The sequence below is a fragment of the Ostrinia furnacalis genome, unplaced genomic scaffold, assembly GCF_004193835.3.
Source record: "Ostrinia furnacalis isolate ACB-3 unplaced genomic scaffold, ASM419383v2 OfSCF4908, whole genome shotgun sequence".
NCBI lineage: Eukaryota > Metazoa > Arthropoda > Insecta > Lepidoptera > Crambidae > Ostrinia > Ostrinia furnacalis.
The window spans coordinates 1-27,996 of record NW_021135147.1 but is presented as its reverse complement, the minus strand read 5'-3'; the positions used below and the strand labels follow the sequence as shown (position 1 = coordinate 27,996).

The following is a 27,996-nucleotide window of genomic DNA, read 5'->3' as shown; positions in this document are numbered from 1 at the left end:
GGAAATGGCCACTAAAGTCACATTTACCTTACTCTGCTTTGCTTATTTTTCGGGAGAATAAATCAATATAATTCTGGGTAAATATTTTTATATTGCAATTTTAATAAATGCTGTCAATGTCAGTTAAGCTAAGCTGTCAAGCTCTGTATAATTTACGTCATTTTCAAGCAATGAAGATTAAGGCACAAGTTATTGGTATATTTTCCTTACTTTAATTAATTAAATGTTCGTAATTGCAATGAAATGGAGGGAACAAACACGAATGGTAAGCTGTAATTCTTTTAAGATAGTATTTTCGAGCTTTAAAGTGCTTGAAAATAGTTGTTTTGGAAGTACTTGTCACTGAATATTTTGTGTGGGCGAAGCTTGCTAAGAAATATCCTTTGTTTGCCCCCTGCCTCGCCTATTCTAAGCATAAAATTATATTTTGGTCCTCTACTTATTAATATTCTCATAAAGAACTCCGTAGGTATGAGTTTGACTAAGTTTTACACTAAACTTGATCAAGCAATTTCTGGAATTTTGTTTACTTCCGCATTTTAGGTTTATACTGTAGGGACTTACAACTTATTAATTGGAGGATTGTGCCTTCTAGACTGATATTTAAGCGACAACTGAGCCTAGAAAGTGGTTATAATGTCAAATCAGTCATCCTTGGATTTGCACAACTTTGCATGAAACAAGCATTTTGTAATTATTGCAGAAGAATTAATTTAATAAAATGCAAAAGCTTGAAACTATTATAAATAATATGATGTATTGTACCATGATTCTGTGCAAATAAAATGAATTTGAATTTGAACTATCATTACCCACCCACTGTAGTTTTCTATAGCTATAGCTTAGACCAATAGTATAAAATTAAGTTCATTGCTTTTACATGAAGGTCAGAATTATAATTGATGGATTGATTTTAGAATCCCTCAACTGTGCCGGGTGCTTAAATGACATTGGTGATGACGATTATGTGTCTGCTCTCGGGCAGGAATGGCATAAAGACTGCTTTAGGTAAGTGAACAATCAAATCATTCTGTTTATCTTTTTCATGGAGGTAATTTGGGCAGTCATATAAGTGTATTACCAAATAATTTGTATGTATTTACAAAAAAAAAAGTATTTAAGTATGTTTATATCCGTTGTCTAGTGCCCATAGTACAAGCTTTGCTTAGTTTAGAACTAGAGGCGCAGTGTAAAATTTCCAAGGATATTTATTTATTTATTAATTTAAGACACTACTTCTTTAAAATTAAGTTCCAAGATTTGACTTACCTAATTACTGTGCCTAAACAAACACAATGCAAGTTAAATTAAAGCTTATAAAAACTTTCTATTCAATCACTGAAAACTAAATAGTTAATTGAAATTAACAAAATGCCAGTCAATTAAATTGAATTAATTTAGTGACTTGATATCATCATATTCCAATTTCCATACAAAAAGAGTCATGGTATATCAACTCTGAAAAGGTGTATAAATCAACAGCATAACCAGGGCTGTCTTTAACCTACTAGGGGCCCTGGGCACATAAGGATCAAGGGAGGCCCTTCTCATCTGGGTAAAGATCTTTTATGAGAACAGATGGGGGCCTGCTCGATTGTGGGGCCCTGGGCTTGTGCCCAGGGTGCCCAGTGGGAAAGAGGGGCCTGAGCATAACTATGCATTGATGAGAGTGCCTACTTTGCAATTAATTTTCGTTTTTCAAAAACAATCTTCGTAAGCAAAGATGAATCTTATTTTTATAAACAGGTGCTCAGTATGCGACGCGGCGCTATCCTCTTGGTACTTCGAGAAGGCAGGGCTCCTGTTCTGCCAGAGTGACTACTGGGCGCGGTATGGAGAGAGCTGTCAGCAATGCACTCAGGTAATGCATAATTAATTTATAGTTGTTAATTTATGTTCGTTCCTTTCAGCCAAATGACGCCCACAAAGGCCTCCCCCAAGGATTTTTACAACGACCGGTCCTGCGCCGCACGCATTAGGCACCTGCCGCCACCTTCATCGTCGGTCCACCTAGTGGGGGGCCTGGACACTTCGTCTTCCGCCCCGTGGTCGCCACTCGAGAACTTTTCTGCTGCCTGCTGTTATCAATACATAAGCACACCCTTGAGGGCACCTCAACAATAAAGCATTAAAGTATCATAGTTATTTAATAATTCATGGATTAATTTATTAGGTATTATTATGCTTTAAATCCTTTTTATAAGTTCATACTCAGGCAGTAATGTGCACATCAAAACTTTGTTACCATACATGTATGTTTCCAAAGTTTTTTTCCTTATTTTGTAGTGTTCTAATGAGGTAACCCATTAGTTTGCTTAAAATATTTTGGTAGGTATTCGAACACCTATTGGTAGGTTATCAAATACCTATTAGCATATACATGTAGTAATAAATAATGTAGTATACAAGTAAATAAATTACTGCATTGAAGTTGGAATGGAATGTACACCAAAGTAAATGTATTAAAAATTATATTATTATTGATTTATGTCTATGACTATTTTGCTCATCTGGGTGATATCACCTGGGTGAACAAAGTGGATTTTTAGTGTCATCATTTCACTTTCGAACATGATTCTTTTTTTCGTGTTTTTATTCTCATTATCATTATCAGTCGACGAAGCACATGATGTCGTGCCCTGCGTGTCCAAACAACTGCACCCAGGAAGGTTTAATGAAGGCTACTGACAACGCCATTCTTGTGGCGGAGTTTTGGGCTGACGTTATGGAGGTTTGTTGTCGACACGACAAGAAGAAGATTATTTAATTTTTAGCGTTAAGAGTCGCATCTCAAACTAATTTGAAAATTATAAATAACTTGAAAAAAATCGAACTGCCTAACGCTGGCCGTAACAGCGTATTACACTTGAAAATTTCGACGGGTTCATCCAGTGTCTAAGTAGCTCAGTTGGAAGAGCAGTCGCCCGGCAAGCGGAAGGTCGTGGGTTCAATTCCCGCCTTAGGCAGTTCGATTTTTTCAAGTTATTTATAATTTTCAAAGAAGAAGATTCTCATTATGTATTTCTCTGGCAGGTGATAACAGGCCCGGTGATGTCTGCGGGCGAGCACCGCTTCCACCCCGAGTGCTTTGCGTGCGTGTCGTGCGCTGCTCACATAGAGGACGGCCAACCCTATGCGCTGGTGGAGCGCTCCAGTCTGTACTGGTGAGTGTCCCGTTGCTCATCAGTGATTCCATCCTTGTATAATCCATACTATTAAGATCTTTCCATAAGACTGCATTTTTTGTTTACAAATTATACCCAATTAGCGGCCGCCCGCGACTTCGTACGCGTGGATCCCGTTTTATCCCCTTTAAATTTTTCCTGAATTTTCTTTATTATAAACCTCACGGAGCCCGAGACCTTTCCAACGAATGCAAAACCGTCAGGGAGGAAAATAGTGAGATTGTATGTGTAAACCAACAATACCATCCATTAAAGGCTCCAGACATCAGTATGGAGCAGAATCAGCGCAATAAAAAAATAGCGCAATATTTTGTTGCATTTTCTTACAAAACTTGCGCACAAAAAGCAAATCTAGTATGAAAATCATCAAACTTCTAATACTCGTAACTCAGTTCAGACTGAGTTTAGAGGTATACATGCCATAGTAAGTTTAGTTTATTACACTATTTTGTAATCAAAAAACAAAGTTTGGTCGATGGCCGCGCGAAAAAAAAAAGACGCCACTTTCCATACAAAATCTGGCATTGCCATTTTGGCTCGGCGCGTGCTCCGCTCGTGCTCGGCTCGTTTAGTGTAGACCCACCTTAAAGCAGGGTACTCACGCCTTGTAGCACGTAACTTAGCATGTAACGTATCCGACCTTCAAGTGACTACGGCTCGTCCACGGTCATCGCGTATCAAGCTGCGAGCTCCCGTATCCGCAATATTGTGACAATAGCCGCCTTTGTGTTCAGAGTGATACCGCCACTTGGCGGGTCGCTGCGATCTCCCTGCGAACCACGCGCGAGCAGTACCTCTAGCATGAACACCTTTCGTCTTTGAATCGTTTGCGTATTCGACAAAACTCGATACTTAACCTTCGAATTAAACGATAACGTGACAATTTTGATTATCAAAATAAGTTTCGTGCAACCATTTCTCTTACTAAGTTCACTTTACGACACGTTCACAAGGGCGCTGTTGTAGTTTTCGTACTAAATCTTTTGATGGCGATTCGAATACGCAAACGATTCGAACTCGGAAGTTTTTCGTGCTAGCCGTACAGCTCGCAGCGGGCTCGTGCCTATGTACTCACTTGATACAGTATCTGACACATTACATGCTACACGGCTAGATGAGTACCCTGCTATAGGCGGAACACAGTCGAGCACGAGCCAAACGCTCGAAGTGAGTTTGTTCGAACGAGTCTCGTAATTCACGCTACTCGAATTTTGACTCGGCGCGTGCTCCGCTCGTGCTCGGCTCTTCTAGTGTAGACCCACCTTAACATCAGGGATGTTATGGATATCCGTAACCGTATCCGAAACTTTCGGATATCCGAAATAAAAAAATATCCGTAACCGTAATCGAAACCGGTATAATATTATTCCTATATCCGTAACCGTATCCATAACCAAAACTACATATCCCTAATATCCCTACAACACCTTCGGTTTGTTTGCAGCGGCGAATGCTATGCGCTCTCGGCGGGCGCGCGCGCTCCCGCCATCCGCGTGCTGCAGGCGCCGGCGCGTGCACTGCGCGTCACGCCCGCGCCCGGCGCCGCCGCGCTCACCGTCACCGAGTGAGTACCCAATATAAACTCATAAAAAAGCTCATAAAACTCATTTACTTTTACAAATAGGATTTAAAAAGGACATTTACACAATAAATATCACTGTTACGGGATTTTGCAACTTTTAAGGCTTCCACAGACCAAACGCGGGTCAGAAGCAATGCGGGTCAGTTGCAGCGCGGCAAATTCAAATTCAAAAATTCAAATTCAAATTTATTTATTTGCATAAAACAGGGTTACAATGGGTCTTTTACATTTTCATGTTTCGAAGTGTCAGTGCCTGTTCAGCCATAACTCATAGCATAGCATGCAAATATTGATAATACCAGTTTTTAATAGATAGATAGATAGATAGATAAATGGTTTATTTGCAAAACACATTGACTATAAATTACATTGACATTATTGATAATAAATTACATTAAATTAAATTACATTTCAATTAATTGTTTCATTCATAATTAATGTCAGCATTCAAGATAAATAATAATATCTATATATATAAAAGAAAGTCGTGTTAGTTACTCCACTTATAACTCAAGAACGGCAGAACCGATCTAGCTGAAAATTGTCAGGGAGGTAGTTTAGAGCCAGGAGAAGGACATAGGATACTTTTTATCCCGTTCGAAATAAAAAAAAAAGTCTGCTTATTTATTGCCATTAAGGCGGAACAAAGTTCGCCGGGTCAGCTAGTAAATTATAATGGCAGTAAGCACACTGAAGGCAGCGCAGTTTCAAAGCAGTTGCAACACAGGCGGTTGTCAAAAAATTCAATATTCAAAAACCGCTTTCAACGTGCTGCTACCGCCCTGCCTCCGGTGTGTCATGCTAATATGGCCGCCATAGTAATACAACAGAGCGGGCCCGCGTTCGCACCGCTTCTGTCCCGCACCCGCGCCGCCTCGTTTATCGTCCGGCAGTAGCAGTGCGGCGCGGTTGGAGCGCGGGCCCGCGTTCAAATTTGGTGTGACACACTTCAAAGAGTTTCTTGTATTACAACTTTCGCGGGCCCGCATTCAAACTGCGCTGCTACTGCCTCGCGTTTGGTCTGCCGAAGCCTTTATCCGATCCGACCCTCCCGACGTTTCAACTCCGGTTGCACGAGTCATGTCAGTCTGCCCGCGAGACTGAAAAGCTGCGGCGTCGTCTACGCAAGCGCGATGAATATTCTTCACCCACCCGCATTTGCACAATATTTTCGTCCAGTTTATACGTCCCAGTATAACCCTACCACTGCTTCGAGACAATAAATGGGCCAGTGCTGAGAAGAAGCAGCGCAAGAAACTCAGTCACCATTATGCATATAATACTCCCCTGTACGAGTATTTATACGTAAAGTTCATAAACCTACCACTAGATGGCGCTTTGCGGAGTTAACTCGCGTAATTGAAGTATACAGTGTCTCTCATGGAGACAAATAGTATTGTATGAAATTTACTATTTTTGGAACAATATTTGGAAACTGTGACCTGTATAATTTGTCTATACTACAAGTATACGCAAGTAATAATGATTCAAAAGGAACCTTTAGATATATTTCGTTAAGACCGTGCTCTTAATAGTCATAAAAATATGTTTACGGGTATGCTTATTATCTGTTGTCAGGTACTGTACAACAAGCGCCCTTTTTGTTGAAGTAGAAGGAGCCATATAAAAATGTCCAAGAAATAAATGAAACTTCCATAAATTCCATAATATGTTTGGCAGCATAAACGGTTATTTATTAACTTTCATGATTGTGATCGGAGTTGATCAAAGGTAAAACTTCCACGGAAATGTTATAATATGATGTCATGATAATAATAAACAATATTGACGGATCAAACCTGCCGCCAAGATATGTTCATTTAAATCACCTCTAAGCACCTTAACCTCTGATAACTAGATATTATGTTTGTCTAACCGACCGACTCTAGATAATATTGATAACTTCACTAATTAACTTATCAATAATTTCTAATAGCAAATGATTTGCGTCCCAATTCCATAACAATCGCTGAACTTCTCTGCTATCACTTGAATTTCTTTGGAGCTTCGTCCAGTAGTGGGTCAAATTACATTTCAGGATCTGTTAGCTATGGATATAAAATGTAATTTATCCTGCTTTCGCCTCCGAGATTTATTTTACCATGTAGTACCCCTGTACGACAACCCAATCCGCACACAATATTCAGCGTAGTAGTATTAAAAAACAAAAGAGCGGGCAACCCCACCCCTACCACGCTGTGGGCTCGGTGTCCGAGCGGTCTCATTCCTTTGTGCGCACGCGCAACGACCGCACGCAGTATAAGAAAAATGCTTAAGTGACGTCACCAGGACGTTTTTACCGACAAAAAACGTAATTATTTTAAGTTGTGCAGTGTAGTGACGAGAATTAGACCCAACAAAAGGTTGGTTGTAACAACTATTTTGTGCAAGTGCTCGTACATTTTTATTATAAGCGTTGTGACACGACGCGTAACTTTGACCCATTTTTAGCTCCAAGTTAACGCGCGATGTTAACCAGTAGCCATTTTTTTGCTCCGAGGTAATGCGAGATGTTACCCAGTAGCCATTCTAATGATCAAACGAACTTACCAAGTGAAGTTCGATCTAAATTATCCTGTTTTCGCCGAAGAGATTTATTTTACCATGTAGTACCCCTGTACGACAACCCAATCCGCACACAATATTCAGCGTAGTAGTATTAAAAAACAAAAGAGCGGGCAACCCCACCCCTACCACGCTGTGGGCTCGGTGTCCGAGCGGTCTCATTATATTTAGAGAAGAGATGACATTGACGTTTACCTCCAGGGAAGAAGATATAGAAATCTTCGGGTTGGGAGGGAACTTAAATCTCTTCGGCGAAAACAGGATAATTTAGATCGAACTTCACTTGGTAAGTTCGTTTGATCATTCAAATATGAATTAGGTTAAGAAAGTTAAAAAACTACATCAGATCCATACGAGACCTTGACACTAACCCCCTTACCAATAAAAAGTTACACACTTGTTGAACACTGTTTTATAACATTTCCATACTAAACGTCACTTTAAAACACTGTTCAAAGGCGGAGACTAGTACGAGTAGGCTCGCGCCATGGCCAAGCTGTGTCGGTTTACGCGCCTATTTCTTCTGCAATTTTACTCTACATCTTATACACTAACAATCCATAGCATCATACCCACTAACAGTGCTAACATGTAGATGCGGGTGCGCCTCGCGCGTGGCGCGAAGCTGTGTCGCCTGGGGCGGGCGCTGCTGAAGTCTTCTACAATTTTATTCTTTATCATTAAAGAAGGCTTCTTAAAAAAGATACTAAGACCGCTTTCACATTAGGGCGTCAAAAGCGCGACAGCAGCCGACGCGGCAGTGGCGTTCTTGTAATGTGAAGGCAGGCATTCGCTGTCATATACGAATAGTATGAAATTATCGGCATCGCGTCACGCTGTTAAAGTCTTAAATGTGAAAACGCCCTACCACATCCATAGCATGATGGCCACTAACCCACTAACAGTGCTGACGCGTAGGTGCGCCAAGCTGTGTCGCCTGGCGCGCGCGCTGCTGCAATCTCTACTACAATTTACTCTACAATCTACATGTTATTAAGACTAACCAAACACTAACAATCCATCCATAGCATTACGCCATTCATTAACCTACTAACAAAGCTGTCGCGTAGGTGTGCGTGGCCCGCTGCGGCGCCAAGCTGTGTCGCCTGGCGCGTGCGCTGCTGCAATCTCTCTTCTACATTTCACTCTACACCTTATAACGACTTATAGCTTTACCAATAAGATACAAGAACTAACAAATTCATCGCACCACACTGCCCAGTAACCCACTAACAGTGCTAACGCGTAGGTGCGCGTGCGGCGTGCACGTGGCCCGCTGCGGCGCCAAGCTGTGTCGCGTGGCGCNAGCGGGCTTGTGCCTATGTACTCACTTGATACAGTATCTGACACATTACATGCTACACGGCTAGATGAGTACCCTGCTATAGGCGGAGCACAGTCGAGCACGAGCCAAACGCTCGAAGTGAGTTTGTTCGAACGAGCCTCGTAATTCACGCTACTCGAATTTTGACTCGGCGCGTGCCTCGCTCGTGCTCGGCTCGTCTAGTGTAGACCCACCTTAACATCAGGGATGTTATGGATATCCGTAACCGTATCCGAAACTTTCTGATATCCGGAATAAAAAACTATCCGTAACCGTAATCGAAACCGGTATAATATTATTCCTATATCCGTAACCGTATCCATAACCAAAACTACATATCCCTAATATCCCTACAACACCTTCGGTTTGTTTGCAGCGGCGAGTGCTACGCGCTCTCGGCGGGCGCGCGCGCTCCCGCCATCCGCGTGCTGCAGGCGCCGGCGCGTGCGCTGCGCGTCACGCCCGCGCCCGGCGCCGCCGCGCTCACCGTCACCGAGTGAGTACCCAAAATAATCCTACTAATATTATAAATGCGAAAGTTTGTATGGATGTCTGGATGTCAACATGTTTGTTACTCTTTCACGCAAAAACTACTGAACGGATTTCGACGAAACTTTACAGTATTATTGTATAAAACCCAGAATAACATATATGCTACAATTTATGACGATATGTGACAAACAAACAATAAATAAATAAAATGTGAGAAATATTTACAAAAAAGCGCCATCTATCAACATTGCTTTTGACGTTCGTAAATATTCATGCGGACGACGAAGCCGTGCAACGCCATCTATCAGGCGCTGTTCAAACTACTGCTTTTGACATTCGTAAATAATATTGAAATTTTATGTATTTGAATCACAGTGTACATTGGTTATAACGGGGTAAAACGGGGACCACGCGTACGGGGAAGTTACGGGCGGCCGCTAGTAAAACTCATAAATCTCATTTACTTTTGCAAATAGGATTTAAAAAGGACTTTTACACGATAAATTATCACTGTTACTGGATTTTGCAACATAACACTTTTATAAAGGTAAACAAATCCGACCCTCCCGATGTTTCAACTCATGTCAGTCTGCCCGCGAGACTGAAGACATGCGGCGTCGTGTGCTCAAGCGCGATGAATATTCTTCACCCACCCGCATTTGCACAATATTTTCGTCACTTTACACGTCCCAGTATTAACCCTACCACTGCTTCGAGACAATAAATGGGCCAGTGCTGAGAAGAAGCAGCGCAAGAAACTCAGTCACCATTATGCATATAATACTCCCCTGTACGAGTATTTATACGTAAAGTTCATAAACCTACCACTAGATGGCGCTTTGCGGAGTTAACTCGCGTAATTGAAGTATACAGTGTCTCTCATGGAGACAAATAGTATTGTATAGATGACCCACGCTGAACTGTCCCACCAAACTCAATGACAGGGGGGCGCTACCATCGTTCAACTATATGGTTTCCAACATGGCAAAAATCGAAATCAGCGATCCGGTATTGACGGTGGCGCCCCACTGTCAATGTCATGCATAAGACAGTTCAGTATTTTGGAACTATATGAAATTTACTATTTTTGGAACAATATTTGGAAACTGTGACCTGTATAATTTGTCTATACTACAAGTATACGCAAGTAATAATGATTCAAAAGGAACCTTTAGATATATTTCGTTAAGACCGTGCTCTTAATAGTCATAAAAATATTCAGTATGCTTTAATTATATCGATTGTCAGGTACTGTAGAACAAGCGCCCTTTATATTGAAGTAGAAGGCGCCATACAAAAATGTCCAAGAAATAAATGAAACTTCCATGAATTCCATAATATGTTCAGCATAAACAGTTATTTATTAACTTTCTTGATTGTGATCGGAGTTGATCAAAGGTAAAACTTCCACGGAAATGTTATTGTATGATGTCATGATAATAAACAATATTGACGGATCAAACCTGCCGCCAAGATATGTTCATTAAATCACCTCTAAGCACCTTAACCTTTGATACCTAGATTTATTATGTTGGTCTAACATTACTGACCCTTGATAATATTGATAATTTCACTAATTAACTCATCAATAATTTCTAATAACAAATGAATTGCGTTCTAGATTTCATAGCAATTACTATCTTACGTGCTTTTTGCGCGGGGCGGGCGCTGCTGAAGTCTCTTCTACAATTTTACTAATATCTTGGTAGAACTATGGTCTAGTTTCACCTATTTTCATATGTGCACTTTATCAAGACTCACACTGTATAATAAAGACTTGAGTCTTGTTCGCACTTGTCGAGTTATTAAGAAACGTGACATCGTCTGATAACCAAAAAGTTATTCGAGTAAGTTACTAAATTGTTTAGTCGAGCCTATTTCCATTATGTTCTATTTTGATAAGCGAATAGCACTCTGCCACCACGCGTCTCGGCTCACTCGCTCACCAGTCAAACGGTTTTTTGGTCCGCAGCGAATAGTTTAGTTACTAAAAGCGATTACTCGACTTTAGTGCGAATTAGGCTTTATTATGGCGTTACTAAAACTAACAAGTTCACCGCACGTTATCGCCGACTAATCCACTAACAGTGATGTCGCGTAGGTGCGCGTGCGACGTGCACGTGGCCCGCTGCGGCGCCAAGCTGTGTCGCCTGGCGCGGGCGCTGCTGCAATCTCTCTTCTACATTTTACTCTACACCTTATAAAGCAGGGTACTCACCTGCCATGTAGCACGTAACCTAGCATGTAACGTATCCAACCTTGAAATGAGTACGGTTCGTCCACGGTCATCGCGTACCTAGCTGCGAGCTCCCGGAGCCGCCTTTGTGCTCGCAGAGATACTGCCACTCGGCGGGTCGCTGCGATCTTACTGCGAAGCACGCGCGAGCAGCGGGCTCGTGCCAAGTGAGTACATACTCACTTGATACAGTATCTGATACATTACATGTTACACGGCTAGATGAGTACCCTGCTTAACGACTTATACCTTTACCAATAAGATACAAGAACTAACAAATTCCTAGCATCATGGCCACTAGCCCACTAACAGTGCTAACGCGTAGGTGCGCGTGCGGCGTGCACGTGGCCCGCTGCGGCGCCAAGCTGTGTCGCCTGGCGCGTGCGCTGCTGCAATCTCTCTTCTACATTTCACTCTACACCTTATAACGACTTATAGCTTTACCAATAAGATACAAGAACTAACAAATTCATCGCACCACACTGCCCAGTAACCCACTAACAGTGCTAACGCGTAGGTGCGCGTGCGGCGTGCACGTGGCCCGCTGCGGCGCCAAGCTGTGTCGCGTGGCGCGGGCGCTTCTAAGGGCCGCGCTCGCCGCCTGCCTGCAGCTCGTCTGCCGCAGGTATTGAAACTACTGACAGTTGACAGTTCCCTAAGTCCCTTAAGGTTGCGTATCCACCAGAGGGGTTTGACTCAGAGTAAATACAAATGAGTAGGTCATCTTCATAGAAGCGCACCGAGCGCGGTTTGTATGTGAGCGCGCCAATACGTATGCGTCGCGCACGCACGCACTGACAAAACTCGGCGCAACCACGACTGACTCCCCGATAATCCACGATAAATTATGAAGATAACCTACTAATTTGTATTTACTCTGCTTTGACGCAGAATGCACTACGTAAAATGCGCACTTTTCTATACTAATATTACTTACAGATACTAAAAAACGGGTCTGACGCAGAATGTGCACGCACTTTGCAAAATGTGCACTGCGCTTTGTTGATTTTTCAATACAAATGTAAAGGCTGAAGATTTTCTCGTCTCATCTCAACTCATCAATCAGCCTTGTGTGCGCATTTTGCGAAGTCAAGTCCACATTCTGATATTTTGGTGCTTTCTTTAAAATTTACTCACTTGCTACAACGCCACGCTAATTTAAAGGCGCGCGCGGACGTGTGACTTGTCACGTGATAATGTCTTTATAATGGTATAAAAGAAACAGATATAATTATATCACTGGATAATACCTACTAGCGACAAAAAATCAACCGTGCGCGCGCGCCTGTTTACGCTTTTTGACGTATACTTTTGGATCTGTAGGAGATAAGAAGTTCTCCTTACTACCCTCTCTACCTTCAATATCGTAGTGATTGTCGCATCTTTGCGTTTTATTTCATCGTAAAGCATGAATTTATTTGGTTTTAGTTATTTATTTCATTTTACTCGGAAACCTCATAATACAAAACTTACACGAGTTCTGTGTCACTCCTTTTCATTTACCAAGTTAGGCAAAATACAGATAACTTTAGTAATTTGAACCTTTTACCTGGTTTTAGTATTAATCGCCTTATTTGTTGCTTTCGTTCATGAATGACAGTGAATCATTAAATGAATGAAATGTGTGTAATTGATAATACGATCATCTAAAGTTAGTAGTATATTAGACCTGGAATTCGCTGTCCGCTGCTGTCTTTCTCGAACACATAATCCGGTCCGCCCCGGGTGCCAAGCATCAGGGGGTGACAACGAAGTGTCTGATACAGAGGAGGGGTGCGATTGGTATCATATATCTCATGACTTAGTAGGTACATCATAGCAACATCTTTAAAATCCTGGGGGGCACCAGACCATACTGGGGTGCCCCTGCGATATGTATACCCAACTTATGGACTTATGGGGGGAGGGGGTGTCGCCCCGGGTGCCAACCCATGCTACGCCGCCACAGGATATGTACCTACCATCCTAGACTGCATTTCACTTAACATTAAGGCGATTAGAGTCCTCAATGACCTTGGGCGTTTGACCTTCACGCCGCGAGCAACACCCGCGTACCCCGCACCAAAAACTCCGATTTGACACCGATCAAAAATACACGGGCATAGGTAGATACAGAATAGAAACTCTTTCTTCATACATTACTGCCTATTATTTTAAACTTAAATTAATGAACCTTGATGTCGGTGTCATTTAACTCAGGCGTAAAGGTATTTAATAAAAATAACAAAATCCATGAACATTTTGTACGGGATAAAATTTTATTTAATTTTTCGTAAATTTTCTAATGCTTTTGTAGGCTCAGTCGTTCTCGAAATTTGAACAAACCCGACTTTATTACAAGCTTTTATTTAGCTTGCAATTTATGATGTATGTAGGTAATTCAATTCTGAGTACTATGTGCCCAGCCCACTGCCACTTCAGCTTGCTGATCCGTCGGGCTATGTCAGNGACTTGTCACCGTGACAGTATGTCTATCTTTTTCTCTTTATAAAGGTGTAAAAGAAACAGATATACTATCACGGGATAATACTGGCGACAAAAAGTCAAACGTGCGCACGCGCCTTTACGCTTTTTGACGGATACTTTTGGATCTGTAGTGATAAGTAGTTCTCCTCACTACCCTCTCTACCATCCGTATCGTAGTGACTGTCGCATCTTTGCGTTTTATTGCATGAATTTTTCTGGTATTCATTTATCATTTTACTCGGAAACCTCATAATACAAAACTCACACGAATTCTGTGTCACTCCATTTCATTTACCAAGTTAGGCAAAATACAGATAAACTTTAGTAATTTGAACCTTTTACCTGATTTTAGTATTTATCGCCTTATTTGTTGCTTTCGCTCATGAATGACGATGAATCATTATATGAATGAAATGTGTGTAATTGAAAATACGCTCATCTAAAGTTAGTAGTATATTAGACCTGGAATTCTCGCTGCCCGCTGCTGTCTTTCTCGAACACATAATCCGGTCCGCCCCGGGTGCCAAGCATCAGGGGGTGACAATGGACCATTCTGGGGTGCCCCTGCTATATGTATACCCAAATGGGGACCACTGGATATGTACCTACCCTCCAAGACTGCATTTCACTTAACATTAAGTGCGATTGCAGATCAAATGAAATGTCTTTTTGTGCATAAAGAAAAATGTTTATTTGTTGCAAAGTAACACATATCACAACTATCACGTTTTCATATTGTGGAGCTAGATGTGCTGCCGTTCGTCCATACTAGAAAACGCATACGTCACATTTTGTTGGCGTATTCCTATGACGTCACACAAACACCGGGTGATGTTTCGGGTAATTCCTTGTAAGTGACACGAGTGCCTATGACGTTAATCATCATTAAGAAAACAGAGCTCGTCAATATTTTGAGCAGAATGACGCCTATGGTATGTTATTATGACAGACTTTAAATCCAGAGTTGAGATCTCTACCTTAACGCTTAGACCAAGACTTTCGATGGACTTTATTGTGGTCAATCTTATGACGTCACTCAAGCATCGGGTGATATGCTTGAAGCAATTTCATTGTGAGTGACAAACAAACAAATGTTATTCATCTTTATTATTATGAATCACCGTCTGCGCGGGTGATAGTCGCGTATGCAGTATAATCGGTCACTGTTATTGGTTACTACGTTACATAATTATTAATACATTAAAATATAATATTATCTATTTGTATTGAGTTCGAAGTGCATTTTGTGGTACTGTGTTGATTTTGTGTACCTACAGCATAAAATAGTTTTCTATGTTTGCCAAAGTAGTTTTAGTCATTGATCGAGAAAGAGGTGATGCTGTAAGTGTAACGATATTCCTATTTTGTTCATAGTTAAATCATTTTAAGTTTTAACACACGTGCTTTTTCATGTGTTGCATATTATATTTTCTTACATTTTTGGCGCCAAATTATCAAAAAGTAGGTTTCCATTAAATTAAAACTAATCTTAGAAAGGATCGTTTAATTTCGGTAATAAATAGTTAAGATTTTTTTAGCGTGTAAGTATCAGAGCAATTGATATGTTTTTTTTTCTTTATTGTATAATTTACCCACACTGCTTTTGTAGCATTATTTCATTTTTTCACAATTTATGTAGTACTTAAATAGAATTATCCTTCAATATTTCCTTTTTAAAGAAACTGCTGCCATTATCAATGCATGTTGAGTCACACTCCAAGCGAACTGGCCTAATAATATTATAGGATAATAATAATATATTGATAAACATTATGTAAGTCATGCATATTTAATGTTTCAATTAATTTGCGAGTAGACTACTCAGTGTAAGCTTGTCCTGTAGTTTGTCCCCTATTGTTAACTTTTGCTAATTGTGTGTCAAAGTGTGTGCAAATAAATGATTTATCTATCTATCAATACATACACAGTATGTTATTAAAGCGTTTTATTTACATAGTGTACATCTTTTAACTTTCCCCCGGGACAAACTTGACCTTCACTGGTTGTGTTTTTATTGGCGGTCAAGCTGTAGATCCTGGCTACACAGGAGTTGCAGCGGTGGGAAAGAGAGGTGGGAATAGTCCCGTTTATAGTGAAGTGATGCAAAAATGATTTGTGAAGCTACACGTAGTCGAGTGAGTGTGTAAGTAATGCCCTTTAGTTTTTTAAGTGCAGTTTGCTGTGTATTTTTGGTTTGGCAAAAATAAGTCACGTTAGTAACTTAGGCTGGGTTGCACCATCTTACTTTAACTTTGACAAACGTCAAAAATCTGTCAAACTCCGTAAAAAACACGGGTTATCGTCATAGTTACTGTCAAAGTTAGGTCGTGCAACTCAGCCTTAGTTCAGTGACTTCATTCCGTCAGTTGATTCTACGAAAGTTACGTATTAGCGGACCAAAATAACTTTGCGATGACAACAACCTACTATTGAATTAAATGTAATAAGTCGACCGAAATATTATTGTACACTTAAGAATAGAACAGAATACGGGCCATGCAGTGGAGTTATTTGACAGATCTTTATTGAATTAATAATCGCATTTCTATTACAACAAAAAGAGATAGCGACTGATGGAGATAAATAGGTGATAAATTGCAATTTGCATTTATAAAATTATAAAATCTGTGATTATTCATATTTGTAAGGGAAGTCCCGATAATAATTTGTCATTGGACGCAACTAGTCATACATAGGACTCTTTATAGAAAGAGATCAGTTGCATTGTTCCCCTCTATAACCTTAATATTATGATTATATTGTGTTTTGTCCTACGTAAATATCCTTCATACAAAAGCTCCCAAAATTCACATGGTGTAGACCGTTTTTTCTTTTTTTAATTTCTGAGTGTTTTTTTTCGGTTGTCAGCTAAATTTCGTTTGCTTACCTCTCGTAGATCTGAGATGTGCACCACGATAAACTTTTATCGGGACATTTAATTTTATCGATTTTGCCCGCTAATTCCTACGTTTACCGTCTAAAATCGTTGATAAGAGTTTATCACGGTGCGCTTTATACTCCGGCTGGCAAGGCTAATGCAGTTGAATTAATTAATTGTCTCTTCACCAGGATCGACTCGTCGTGCGGTCTGCTGACGCTGCAGATCGGAGACCGCATCCTGGAGATAAACGGCGCGCCCGTCCGGACCACGCCCGCTGACGAGATAGAACGGGTGCTGGCGCGCCCGGCCGCTGTCTTACAGGTATAAAGGACAGAGGACGTACAGTACAGGTCGACAGTTGTCCTTAATACTAGGGCGCGTAAGGATCAACTTATTGTGTGGACTGCTGACGCTGCAGATCAACGGCTCGCCCGTCAGGACCACGCCCGCTGACGAGATAGAACGGGTGCTGGCGCGCCCGGCCGCTGTCTTACAGGTATAAAGGACAGAGGACGTACAGTACAGATCGACAGTTGTCCTTAATACAGGGCGCGTAAGGATCAACTCATTGTGTGGACTGCTGACGCTGCAGATCAACGGCGCGCCCGTCAGGCCCACGCCCGCTGACGAGATAGAACGGGTGCTGGCGCGCCCGGCCGCTGTCTTACAGGTATAAAGGACAGAGCACGTACAGTACAAGTCGACAGTTGTCCTTAATACTAGGGCGCGTAAGGATCAACTTATTGTGTGGACTGCTGACGCTGCAGATCAACGGCTCGCCCGTCAGGACCACGCCCGCTGACGAGATAGAACGGGTGCTGGCGCGCCCGGCCGCTGTCTTACAGGTACCCGTACAGGTCACTTGCAGTACAGTACAGGTCACTTACAGTACAGTACATGTCACTTACAGTACAGTACAGGTCGCCAGGTGCTTGAAGCATAGGGGTTTACAGTATAGGTCAGCAGGTACCCGTACTAAAGAGCGCGAAACATCAAGTACAGGTTGACTCATTGCGAACTGGCGCATTAGACCGTTGTCATAAGGGTATGTTTCTGTGGCACAGGGCAAGTAGACTGATAGCTGACTCCGTCCGAACGACAGATGGGTACCCGTAATGTATACTTTTTTAATGTAAACCTTTTGCCATCCACTTTGCGCTGGAAGGAACACTGATTCGAATGCCTCTTATTTTCTTCTAATTTCTTTGCAGATTACATATTATTCACCTGTTGACAGCATCTAAGATGTTTACCCCACTTGGTGTTTAGACTGTATCCCTTACCCACTGGTCTTTCCTCAGAGTTTTCTATTGTGCTTATAAATCGTTTATCTTCCCAGTTAACCATAGAACACAACCCCGAAGCAACAACCCACAGCACCAACAACAACAACAATAATAACAACAAGCGTACATCTGACTCAGAAGAAAAGCTGAAACACGACACAAAATCGCCCGTCGAAAGAAAAATCCTGAGGGAAGACTTGAAGAAACACACAACAGACTTGGACATTCCGGAGCATAAAGAGGGGGGAGGGGGGAGGAAAGAGAGGCTGTTTAAGAGGAAGGGGGAGGATGGGGGGAAGGGGCGGCAGATGAGGAAGCGGCAGACGCCGTCCTCGCCGCTGTTGGGCGATAAGGAGAGGAGCAGCAGCATGTCGAAGTTACTTGATGTGTAAGTATTTGTTGTTTTTTTACGCTTGTATTTATTTACACGTTCTGAGCTGCCCGTATCCAGAAGAAGCAGTCGTTGTGGAAATCCTTTGAGGAGTCCTTTGTCCATCAGTGGACGCCATTTGGCTAAAACGAACGAACGTTTATGTTCCAAAAAAGCGTATCTCACTATGTAGAAAACATTTTTGTCAAGTTTTCGAATGCAAAAAAACTTAAAATCATAACATTTTATAGTCTGGTCCGTGAGCACGAATTTTGTCCAATGACCCCAAGCTACCCAACCTTATCGCTCGCGCGTAATTATATTTGCTGTCGCGACTGTGCGACTGCCACCAGCAGTGAGTGTGCGAGCACTGGACAAAATTCTACGTGCTCACGGATCGGACTTTAGATTTAGTTTATTTGAGTTTTTAAAGACAACAAAAAATAACAATGTAATCCTCAGTCCAAACTAACATCCAGGCAATGAGAATGTGATTGAATTGCCAACTAACGTTTATGTAATGTATTTGAATGTAATTCCCTCAGTGTGGAAGGAGGTGAGGGGTGTGGAGGGGTGCTCCGAGATCTGAGCCGTGCGCGTTCCTTCCGCGCGCACCCCGCGCCTGGCCAGACTGTATTCCGTGCCGCTGACTTGCTGCAGGTACTTCTTTTATAAAGTTTTTTACAGTCTATCAAGGTATTATACCTGTTAAGTAAATACATTTTAATTTAAGGTCTATGGCTTGTCTATGACTTTGACCTCTATCAAATGAATGTCATAGTGAAAACTCATTATGGAAATATGAAGATATTTTAAGAGATAATAATAAACTTTAAATGTCGTTTCTTTTATTTTACAGAGCAACACATGCGTTTATTTTATCTCTGAGAGAGAGTACATTATATTATTTTAAGAGATAATAATAAACTTTAAATGTCGTTTTATAATGTACTCTTTCTCAGAGATAAAATAAACGCATGTGTTGCTCTGTAAAATAAAAGACACGACATTTAAAGTTTATTATTATCTCTTAAAATATACCTTTACTTTTTCTTGTCGTGTCGACAACAAACCACAGTGTCAACCCAAACTCCGCTACAAGAATGACGTTGTCAGTAGCATTCATTAAATCTTCCCGCGGGCAGTTGTTTGGGAACGCAGGGCACGACATCATTACTAACTTAATTGGTGCACAAAACATGTATTAATCTTACCTTAGCTGGTTGATTTTTTTGACAAACGGGTTATAAATCTTGGCAACACAGAAGTTAAATAAATAAATAAATAAATAAATAAATAAATAAATTCTTTATTGAATAACTTATTGACAGTTTTTAACAATAGGCTAATATTAAACTATAATAGGTAAAAGTACATACGTGCCTGAACTAAGAATTATAATTCCTGTATCTCAGGCAAAAAAAAAGGCTTACATTACTTTATTAATAGAACTATTTTTAGCAAAATATATAATCTAATATTTATACATAATAATATATAATTAAAAAATTAAAATCTACACAAGTTACATTTAAGATTTGAAATCAATACGATGTGCTACATAATATTGCTTGTTCTACATACTTTATTAAAAACATCCAACATACAGTGTCTGCGTAAACAAAAATAATAAACTGGGTCACGCTCAATGTTGCAAAAATCATACAAGTTATTTATGTTTACTCTAGATATACTTAAATGCAATTCGGTTTGTTTTAAGGTAGATTTGATAAAAGGTTCAGTTGCAGTTGGGACGAGATGTGGGAACTGGGAATAGCATAGATTCGCACTAGGCTAGAGAAAGGCTCTCCAACAAAGACTTGAGCTACGTCCAATGGTCTTCTTTATGTTGTTTTATAGTCTGGTCTGTGAGCACGTAGAATTTTGTCCAATGACCCCAAGCTACCCATCCTTATCGTGCGCGCGTAATTATGTTGCTATCGCGCTCGCACACTCACTGCGGGTGCCAGTCGCACAGTCGGGACAGCAATATAATTACGCGCGAGCGATAAGGATGGGTAGCTAGGGGTCATTGGACAAAATTATACGTGCTCACAGACCGAGCTTTAGTTAAATTTCATGTTCATATTATAACTAGTGGCCGCCCGTGACTTCGTACGCATGGATCCCGCTTTACCCCCTTAGGGGTGGAGTTTCGTAAAATCCGTTATTAGTGAGCACCTACGTTCTAAAACGAACCCCCATGCAAAAGAGGCTCCTAGTACTTGTAGTTTCTGAGATTTCGTGATGAGTGAGCGAGTCAGTCAGTAGTCAATCCTCTGTAAGCTATAAATACATGTTTACAACTAAGGCAAACTTAACTCTAAACAAAATAAAAATATAAACTTACGTCGTCGTCGTTTGGCTAACTCAGCCGACTCTGCTGCAGCCCCAGCTTTAGCAACTGATTCCCTGAGGTGGGAAGGGGCTAAAGTATCGACACATGTAGCGTCCCAAACTATGTTTACTAATTTATTTTGTCGTAGGGTGAGCTGCTGGGCTCGGGCTTCTTCGGGCAGGTGTACAAGGTGACGCACCGCGCCACCAACGAGGTCATGGTGCTCAAGCAACTCTACCGCGTCGACGAGGCTGCGCAGAGGAACTTCCTCAAGGAGGTATTTTGTTCTTTACATTCACTAATTCCACTGTTCCACTTCCATCATCAAGCAAACAAGGGGCGGGTTGGCGTACAAATCCTACATTGTCAACATTCCACCAACTCGCAGTAAGCCTAGGTGCAAACCACCGACTTTTAGTTGGGCCCTATTCTAATTTGTATGTCACTAGGAGTTCCTATGGACATCTCCCGACTCCATCACCAGGGCCCTGAACATCATCTAGCACTAATGTGCTCGAAAAGACTAATCCCATAAACTCAAACTCGATGCGATTCTGCCCTTTCGTTTAGGAGTTCTTAAGGTCCCATATCCCAAGGTCCCACTTTCAGTCCCATCATCAGACTGCTCGATGGTACCATAATATTATGGTACCATCGAGCAGATGGTATTGTCATATAATCTACATAAAATTACAGTTTCATGATGATACAAGAATTAGAAGTGCGTGTAATTCAGATCAGTTTAATACACGACGATCTGAAGCTTTAACCACACCAACGCGTCCAGATCGCCATCGAAGGCGCGATCAAAGGCCAATGATAGGTCGCGCGACCTTGAATCGTCATTGGATCGCGCCGGATGGCAATCTGCACGCGTTGGTGTCGTCGTTTCAGCCAAATGATGTCCACTGCTGGACAAAGGCCTCCCCCAAGGTTTTCCATAATGAACGGTCCTGCGCTGCCCGCATCCAGGCTCTTCCCGCGACCTGGTGTGGTTGAAGCATAGTAAAAGCGTGTTAAAAATGTCCGTAGGTGGCGGTGCTGCGTTCCCTGAGCCACCCGAACGTGCTGCGCTTCGTGGGCGTGCTGTACCGAGACAAGCGCCTGCACCTCGTCACCGAGTACGTGCCCGGCGGCACGCTGCACCAGCTCATACAGGTCGGTCACGCTGAAATATTCACCAATAAATAATTCTAATACACTCGCTATAAATCAAATCAAAATATATTTAATTTACGAACATGGGTCATTACAAGTAGGTGTTGTTCACTTTTGACATAAATGTGAAACCATAGTCGTAGCATTATTTAATATTTTTTGTATAGCAACATTCGGTTGAACTGTCAAATAAAGTTAGTTGCAAAATTTGGATTGGGCCGTCGTGTCGCTCTCGTTTTCGAATCGCCAAAAAAGGTGGTTAAACTTGTCGGAATTATCGCGCAAGCATAGAAATTACTCTCAATTAGTGTCGCAGTAGTTTAAAGTAGTATATTTATTAAATCCATCATCGATTGCGTGAGAGGCGGTGTGAAGGTGTCCAGCGTGGCCGTTACTACAAGGACGGTAGGAACTCATCTGGGCCCAGCACTGGGGGATTACTTGAATTGTACGTATCAGGCTAAACATCTTCAGGAGCCAGGTAAGCCCGATCGCAATCCTTTTACATTATTTTCAATGTTAAAGTTTTTCACCCAAGTCACAGAAATATATTGGAAGTCTCCCTATCGCTATACAGTCCACTTTTATCGAAATCGCTTCACAGGTATTTTAGTATCCTTAGACCTTATACAGTATAGGTTGGCCATAACTGCCACTGCAAGGGCTGTTCCAGGAAAGAACTGCCCCTGAACTGGGCTGTTGTCATCATTGACCATTAGTTCTTAGACACTGTTTAAACTGCTCACTATTAATTTGTTTAAGGATAGACTATATAAATGGCTAAATCAACATAGCTTCTATGACATGAAGGATTTCTTTGCGACATAACATTTGCGCTAAGCTGATTATTAATATTTTGTTGACATTATTGTAAATTGAAATGAATTGACTTAAATTGAATTCTGACATTATTGTAACTGAGACATTATTATGAACTTTTTGTATTAATTAATTAGATTCCAACTACTGTATATAAAATGTTTGCATGCATTCTTTGATGAAGCAGAACATGAGCACATTTCAACATGTAACACCGATATTTAATTATGTATACCATGTTTTAAGCAAATAAATAAATTATCTTATCTTATCGCAATCGCTGTCCAGGTTGTTTAGAAGAGATCCGTTTCTTAAAAAAAGGTCGCTTGCTACTTTGGTCATGCAAATCCACGTGCTTTTCGTAACAACCAGCTCTGAATCGGGCAGTCAACATGATTTACCAACATGACATTCCAAGATACACCTGCTGTCAAGTATAGGTTCGCCGTAACTGTCGTTATAAGGGCTGTTGGAAAGAACTGCCTCATTTCAATTTAGGAGTTCAAGACATTTGCCAATAATTTTAATACATACCCGCTGTTCAATATAGGTCGGCCATAACTGTCGCGGAAAGGGCTGTTGAAACAAACACTCCTGAAGTACGCAGTTGACATAATTTATCAATAGTTCTAAAAAGCACCGGTTGTCCAGTATCAGTCTACCATAATTACTGCTATAACGATTGTTGAAACAATCATACGGACATTGATTGTGCCCTACGACATGTGAGCGGTGACGCTCCGTAATTCTACCAATAGTTGTCCTACACTGAATGACATTGACAACTGCTATGACATTGACAGGAGGAGCACAAGGTTATCAGTTCGGATTTTTGCCACGTTGGATAACCTATATAGATTCCGTGGAGGGTAGTTGAACGGGAAGCATGGTCGATCTGTTTTAATGGTTTCAATTTATTATTTAATGGACTTTAGTGTACAAATTTGGTGTTATTTTGTGTTCTAAAGTGCAGTGAAGTGATAAATTATAAAAAACATTGAAATACTTCGAATTTGAGCGCGCATCGAGTGTCGAGTGGGTTGTCGTATGAACAACCCGCTTTGGACCCGGTGGCGTCTCGAAACCTGCTTACGGGCATACTTAACCCCACGGAATCCATGAAAAATCAATAGAACTGAAACACCCACGTTCTATTGATAACTATGTCAATATTTTTCACTCGACATTGGCAGAAATAAACCTCCCAGAGAGGTTTAATTGCCACAAATAAAAAAAAAAAAAAACCTATATAGAGTGGGTGTACCAGTAACAAACCGAATAAGCGACATTTTAAAAGTAATTTTGATATTGTGACTCAATTATTACAACAATCATTGCAAAAAAAAAGAATTAACTACTCCTTGTCTATCATAGAATCAAGTAGCTTATTCCAATTTTCTTAATAGCTGTTCGTTCGTTTCAGCCGAAAGACGTCCACTGCTGGACAAAGGTTTATTTTTATTTAACAACCAATGTGGAAAGTCGCAATGTGTCTAAGGTTGACCAGATCGTACCAAGTCGTGTTTGTCGCTTTTATTTATGACTAATGATTGGTAGAAGTACGGCAGTGCTACCAAACGTAACAAAAGTGGCGGGAAATTCGACAGATTGTTAATATTTTGATGTGTAATTAGAAATGGTGTACTAGAATAAGAATAAGAATACTTTATTCAGCATAGAAAAATAAAATAAAAACATAAAAACTACTGGTTCCTGGTGTGGGACTGGTGCACCCACCCTAGAATCTTATGTTGAAACAATCGCCCTGAAACGTTTTTTTTTTTTCGAACAAGTAACACAACACTTCGACGTTGCTCAGGCGCTGAATGAATGATCGACAATCATTTCAATCTATGTTGTCGTCTCGTGAGCAATGTGACGTTAAGTGAGTTATAAATTGCAAAGTGTGAAGTGTATTAACGTATGCTCCCGCAGGACCCCGGGCGCGTGCTGGGCTGGCGGGCGCGGGCGCGGCTGGCGCGCGACGTGGCGGCGGGCGTGGGCTACCTGCACCGCATGAACGTCATCCACAGGGACCTCAACTCGCACAACTGCCTCGTGCGAGAGGTGAGTACTAAAGCCTGGTCCGTGAGCACGTAGAATTTTGTCCAATGACCCCAAGCTACCCATCCTTATCGCTCGCGCGTAATTATATTGCTGTCGCGACTGTGGGACTGGCACCCGCAGTGAGTGTGCGAGCGCGACAGCAACATCTATCATCATCGTCTCTCATTGCTTTACTGTCCTCAATCAATGAGAGACGTCGCAACTATAACCAGATGGAGCCACCGGTAAAATACATGAAATTTATTTATCCTACCTGCACCGCATGAACGTCATCCACAGGGACCTCAACTCGCACAACTGCCTCGTGCGAGAAGTGAGTACTAGATGTTGCTTTACAGTCCTCAATCAATGAGAGACGTCGCAACTACAGCCAGATGGAGCTACCTGAAAATACGATAAATGACATTGATTTGTCTTACCTGCACCGCATGAATGTCATCCACCGCGACCGCACAGCAACACAAAACTGCCTGGTGCGAGAGGTACGTGCAACCGTTTCTTTACAGCCCTCAATCAATGAGGAACATAGTATTCGGGGCTTATTCGCGTCCTTGGTGAATAACAGCCATATAAACTGCCTCGTGCGCGAGGTACGTACTAGATGTTGCTTTTCTGTCCTCAACCAATGAGAGCCGTCGCAACTATAGCCAGATAGAGCCACCTGAAAATATGATAAATGAAATTGATTTGTCTTACCTGCACCGCATGAACGTCATCCACAGGGACCTCAACTCGCACAACTGCCTCGTGCGAGAGGTGAGAACTAGATGTTGCTTTACAGTCCTCAATCAATGAGGAACATAGTATTCGAGCCTTGTTGGCGAAAGTACTGTAAGTAATTCACGTATTATTTTTGACATAGTCAAAATCTCGCTGATGACGTTCAGAAGTAGTCCTATTGAAAAACAATTCTAAATCCGTATTTACAAGGGTCATTTCGATTTGTCGTTGAAGTTTTGTTACGTGAATAAGGCTACTGGGCTTCCGCCAACGAGGCTGGGTTATAAGTTATACCTATAACGAAATAAAAATAATTTTGATTTAGCCTGTAGCTACAACTGAGAAAGTATGTGTTAAGTCGCCACTGGTGACAATCGGGATTATTTTTTCCATTTATCCTCAGTAGCGTCAAAGCCACTGTCGACAACCGGGAATAGACGTAGCATTCCCTCGGCTTCGTCTGTTCAAGTAAAGCCCGGTCTCTGAGCACGTAGAATTTTGTCCAATGACCCCGAGCTACCCATCCTTATCGCTCGCGCGTAATTATGTTGCTGTCGCGACGGGCGGCCGCAGTGAGTGTGCAAGCGCAACAGCAATATAATGAGGGCTATCGTTTTTATACTTAACAGTTGGCACCCCTGGCGATTGACAGGACCTTACTCTACAGTGGCGCCATCTTGATGAGTGCAAATGCGATAGTCCTCCTACCACTTTAGCGCTCACCAGTTGGTGCCACTGTCTTCGCTACTAGCAACTCTAGCAAGTGGCAGGACCTTACTCTACAGTGGCGCTAACTGGTGAGCGCTAAAACGATAGCCCTCATTACGCGCGAATTTCTACGTGCTCAGCGACGAGACTATAGCTTATGTAAGCGGTGTTAATGTGCGCAGGACATGACGGTGATCGTGGCGGACTTCGGGCTGGCGCGCATCGTGCAGCGCACCGCCGCCAGCACGCTCGAGCGCGCGCCGCACGCGCGCACAAGGAAGCGGTACACGGTACAGTATTTAGAGTACTTTCCCTTCAGGTAGCATTACCAAATTCCACCCTGTATATCTTTTCTTAAAGGTAAGACTTTATATGGTTACAAGACTGAATTTAAATTTGAATCTTTGTTTTGTCACCTGTAATCCGCTTTGCGCCAAAGGAAGTCGAACCCTCACTTCGAACTCATATGTTCTTCTGAATAATTTCGTTGCGGATCCAATAACAGTTAACCTTTCCCCCGGGACAGGCTTGGCCTTCACTGGTTGTTTTTATTGGCGGTCAAGCTGTAGATCCTGGCTACACAGGAGTTGCAGCGGTGGGGACGAGGTGGGAATAGTCCCGTATCTGTCATTTAAATCAGATCAGCGGACTAAGTTATTTATTTCTCATTTGTAACATTAATATGATTGTTTTGTTAAATGTGTCTGACATTGTTATTTCAGGTGGTGGGCAACCCGTACTGGATGGCGCCGGAAATGATGAACGGAAACGTGTACGATGAGAAGGTCGACGTCTTCTCCTTCGGGATCATTCTTTGCGAGGTGAGTATCGCAACACAAATTATTTAAGTATTTGTCAGCCAGTTGGCGCCATTGGCAAGTCACAAGGTCTTACTCATCAATGAAAATACTATAAGCCCTTCTAATAAGTATGTGTTCACTAGTTGGCGCCAATGCTGCGCTGTCATAACCATTAGCAAGTGTCATAATATTACTTGGCAGTTGCGCCACCTTTTACTCCTTATTATGACAAAAGCAAGATATATGACTAGTTTGTTCTCCTGGATCTGGTCTTTTCTTAAAGGTACCTTTGTTTGTCACCGTAGAAAGTTGAACCTTAATTTCGAACTCCTCCTATGTTCTTCTGATTAACTTCGTTGCGGACAGTTTAACTTTCCCCCGGGACAAACTTGACCTTCATTGGTTGGGTTTTTGTGGCGGTCAAGCTGTAGATCCTGGCTACACAGGAGTTGCAGCGGTGGGAACGAGTGTGTATAGTCCCGTATATGACTAGTCGCCAACTCCTTACAAAATAACAGTTCACAGAAGATCGCCAAACTCGCCAACCCCTTTTCATCACCCTTTATTTCAATAGTCAAATTATAATGTTTGTAATGGTTTAGATATGGATTAATTTTTTGGGGTAATTCATCTAACAGGGAAGTTGTATTTAGAGCACAAAAACGCTGCATTAGATCTATGTATAGCCTAAAGTCAAATGTCTCATGTAAGTTTTATTTCATAAATAAAAAATCTTGAACTTACCTTGTCTATACATTCTGGAGTGTTGTATATTTATAAAAAATAATATTGATAAATTTGAGTTCAGGACCCGTGAACGTCACAAAAACAAACTGTGTGCCATCGAAGCTAAAACTACTTTATTTAATAAGAGTTTCTTTGGAAATGCTCCTCGTATCTATAATAAAGTACCGGAATCCATACGAGACATAAATGACTTTAACATATTTAAATTAAAGCTTAAGGAATATTTAATTGACAAATGCTATTATTCGATCA

General features: G+C 41.6%; 1 protein-coding gene across 1 annotated transcript; it reads left to right on the top strand.

The window, feature by feature from the left end:
• Nucleotides 1–88: 88 nt before the first annotated feature.
• On the top strand, nt 89–27,018 carry LOC114360149 (LIM domain kinase 1-like; the record flags this gene model as incomplete). The annotated part of the gene is made up of 13 exons (XM_028314730.1): nt 89–265; nt 918–1,008; nt 1,747–1,861; nt 3,034–3,164; nt 9,033–9,152; nt 16,920–17,052; nt 18,071–18,405; nt 18,933–19,047; nt 20,874–21,002; nt 21,758–21,883; nt 24,638–24,769; nt 26,380–26,487; nt 26,920–27,018. Coding segments are annotated over exons 1-13 (1,656 nt in total), but the record flags the coding sequence as incomplete, so codon positions are not given.
• Nucleotides 27,019–27,996: the final 978 nt, after the last annotated feature.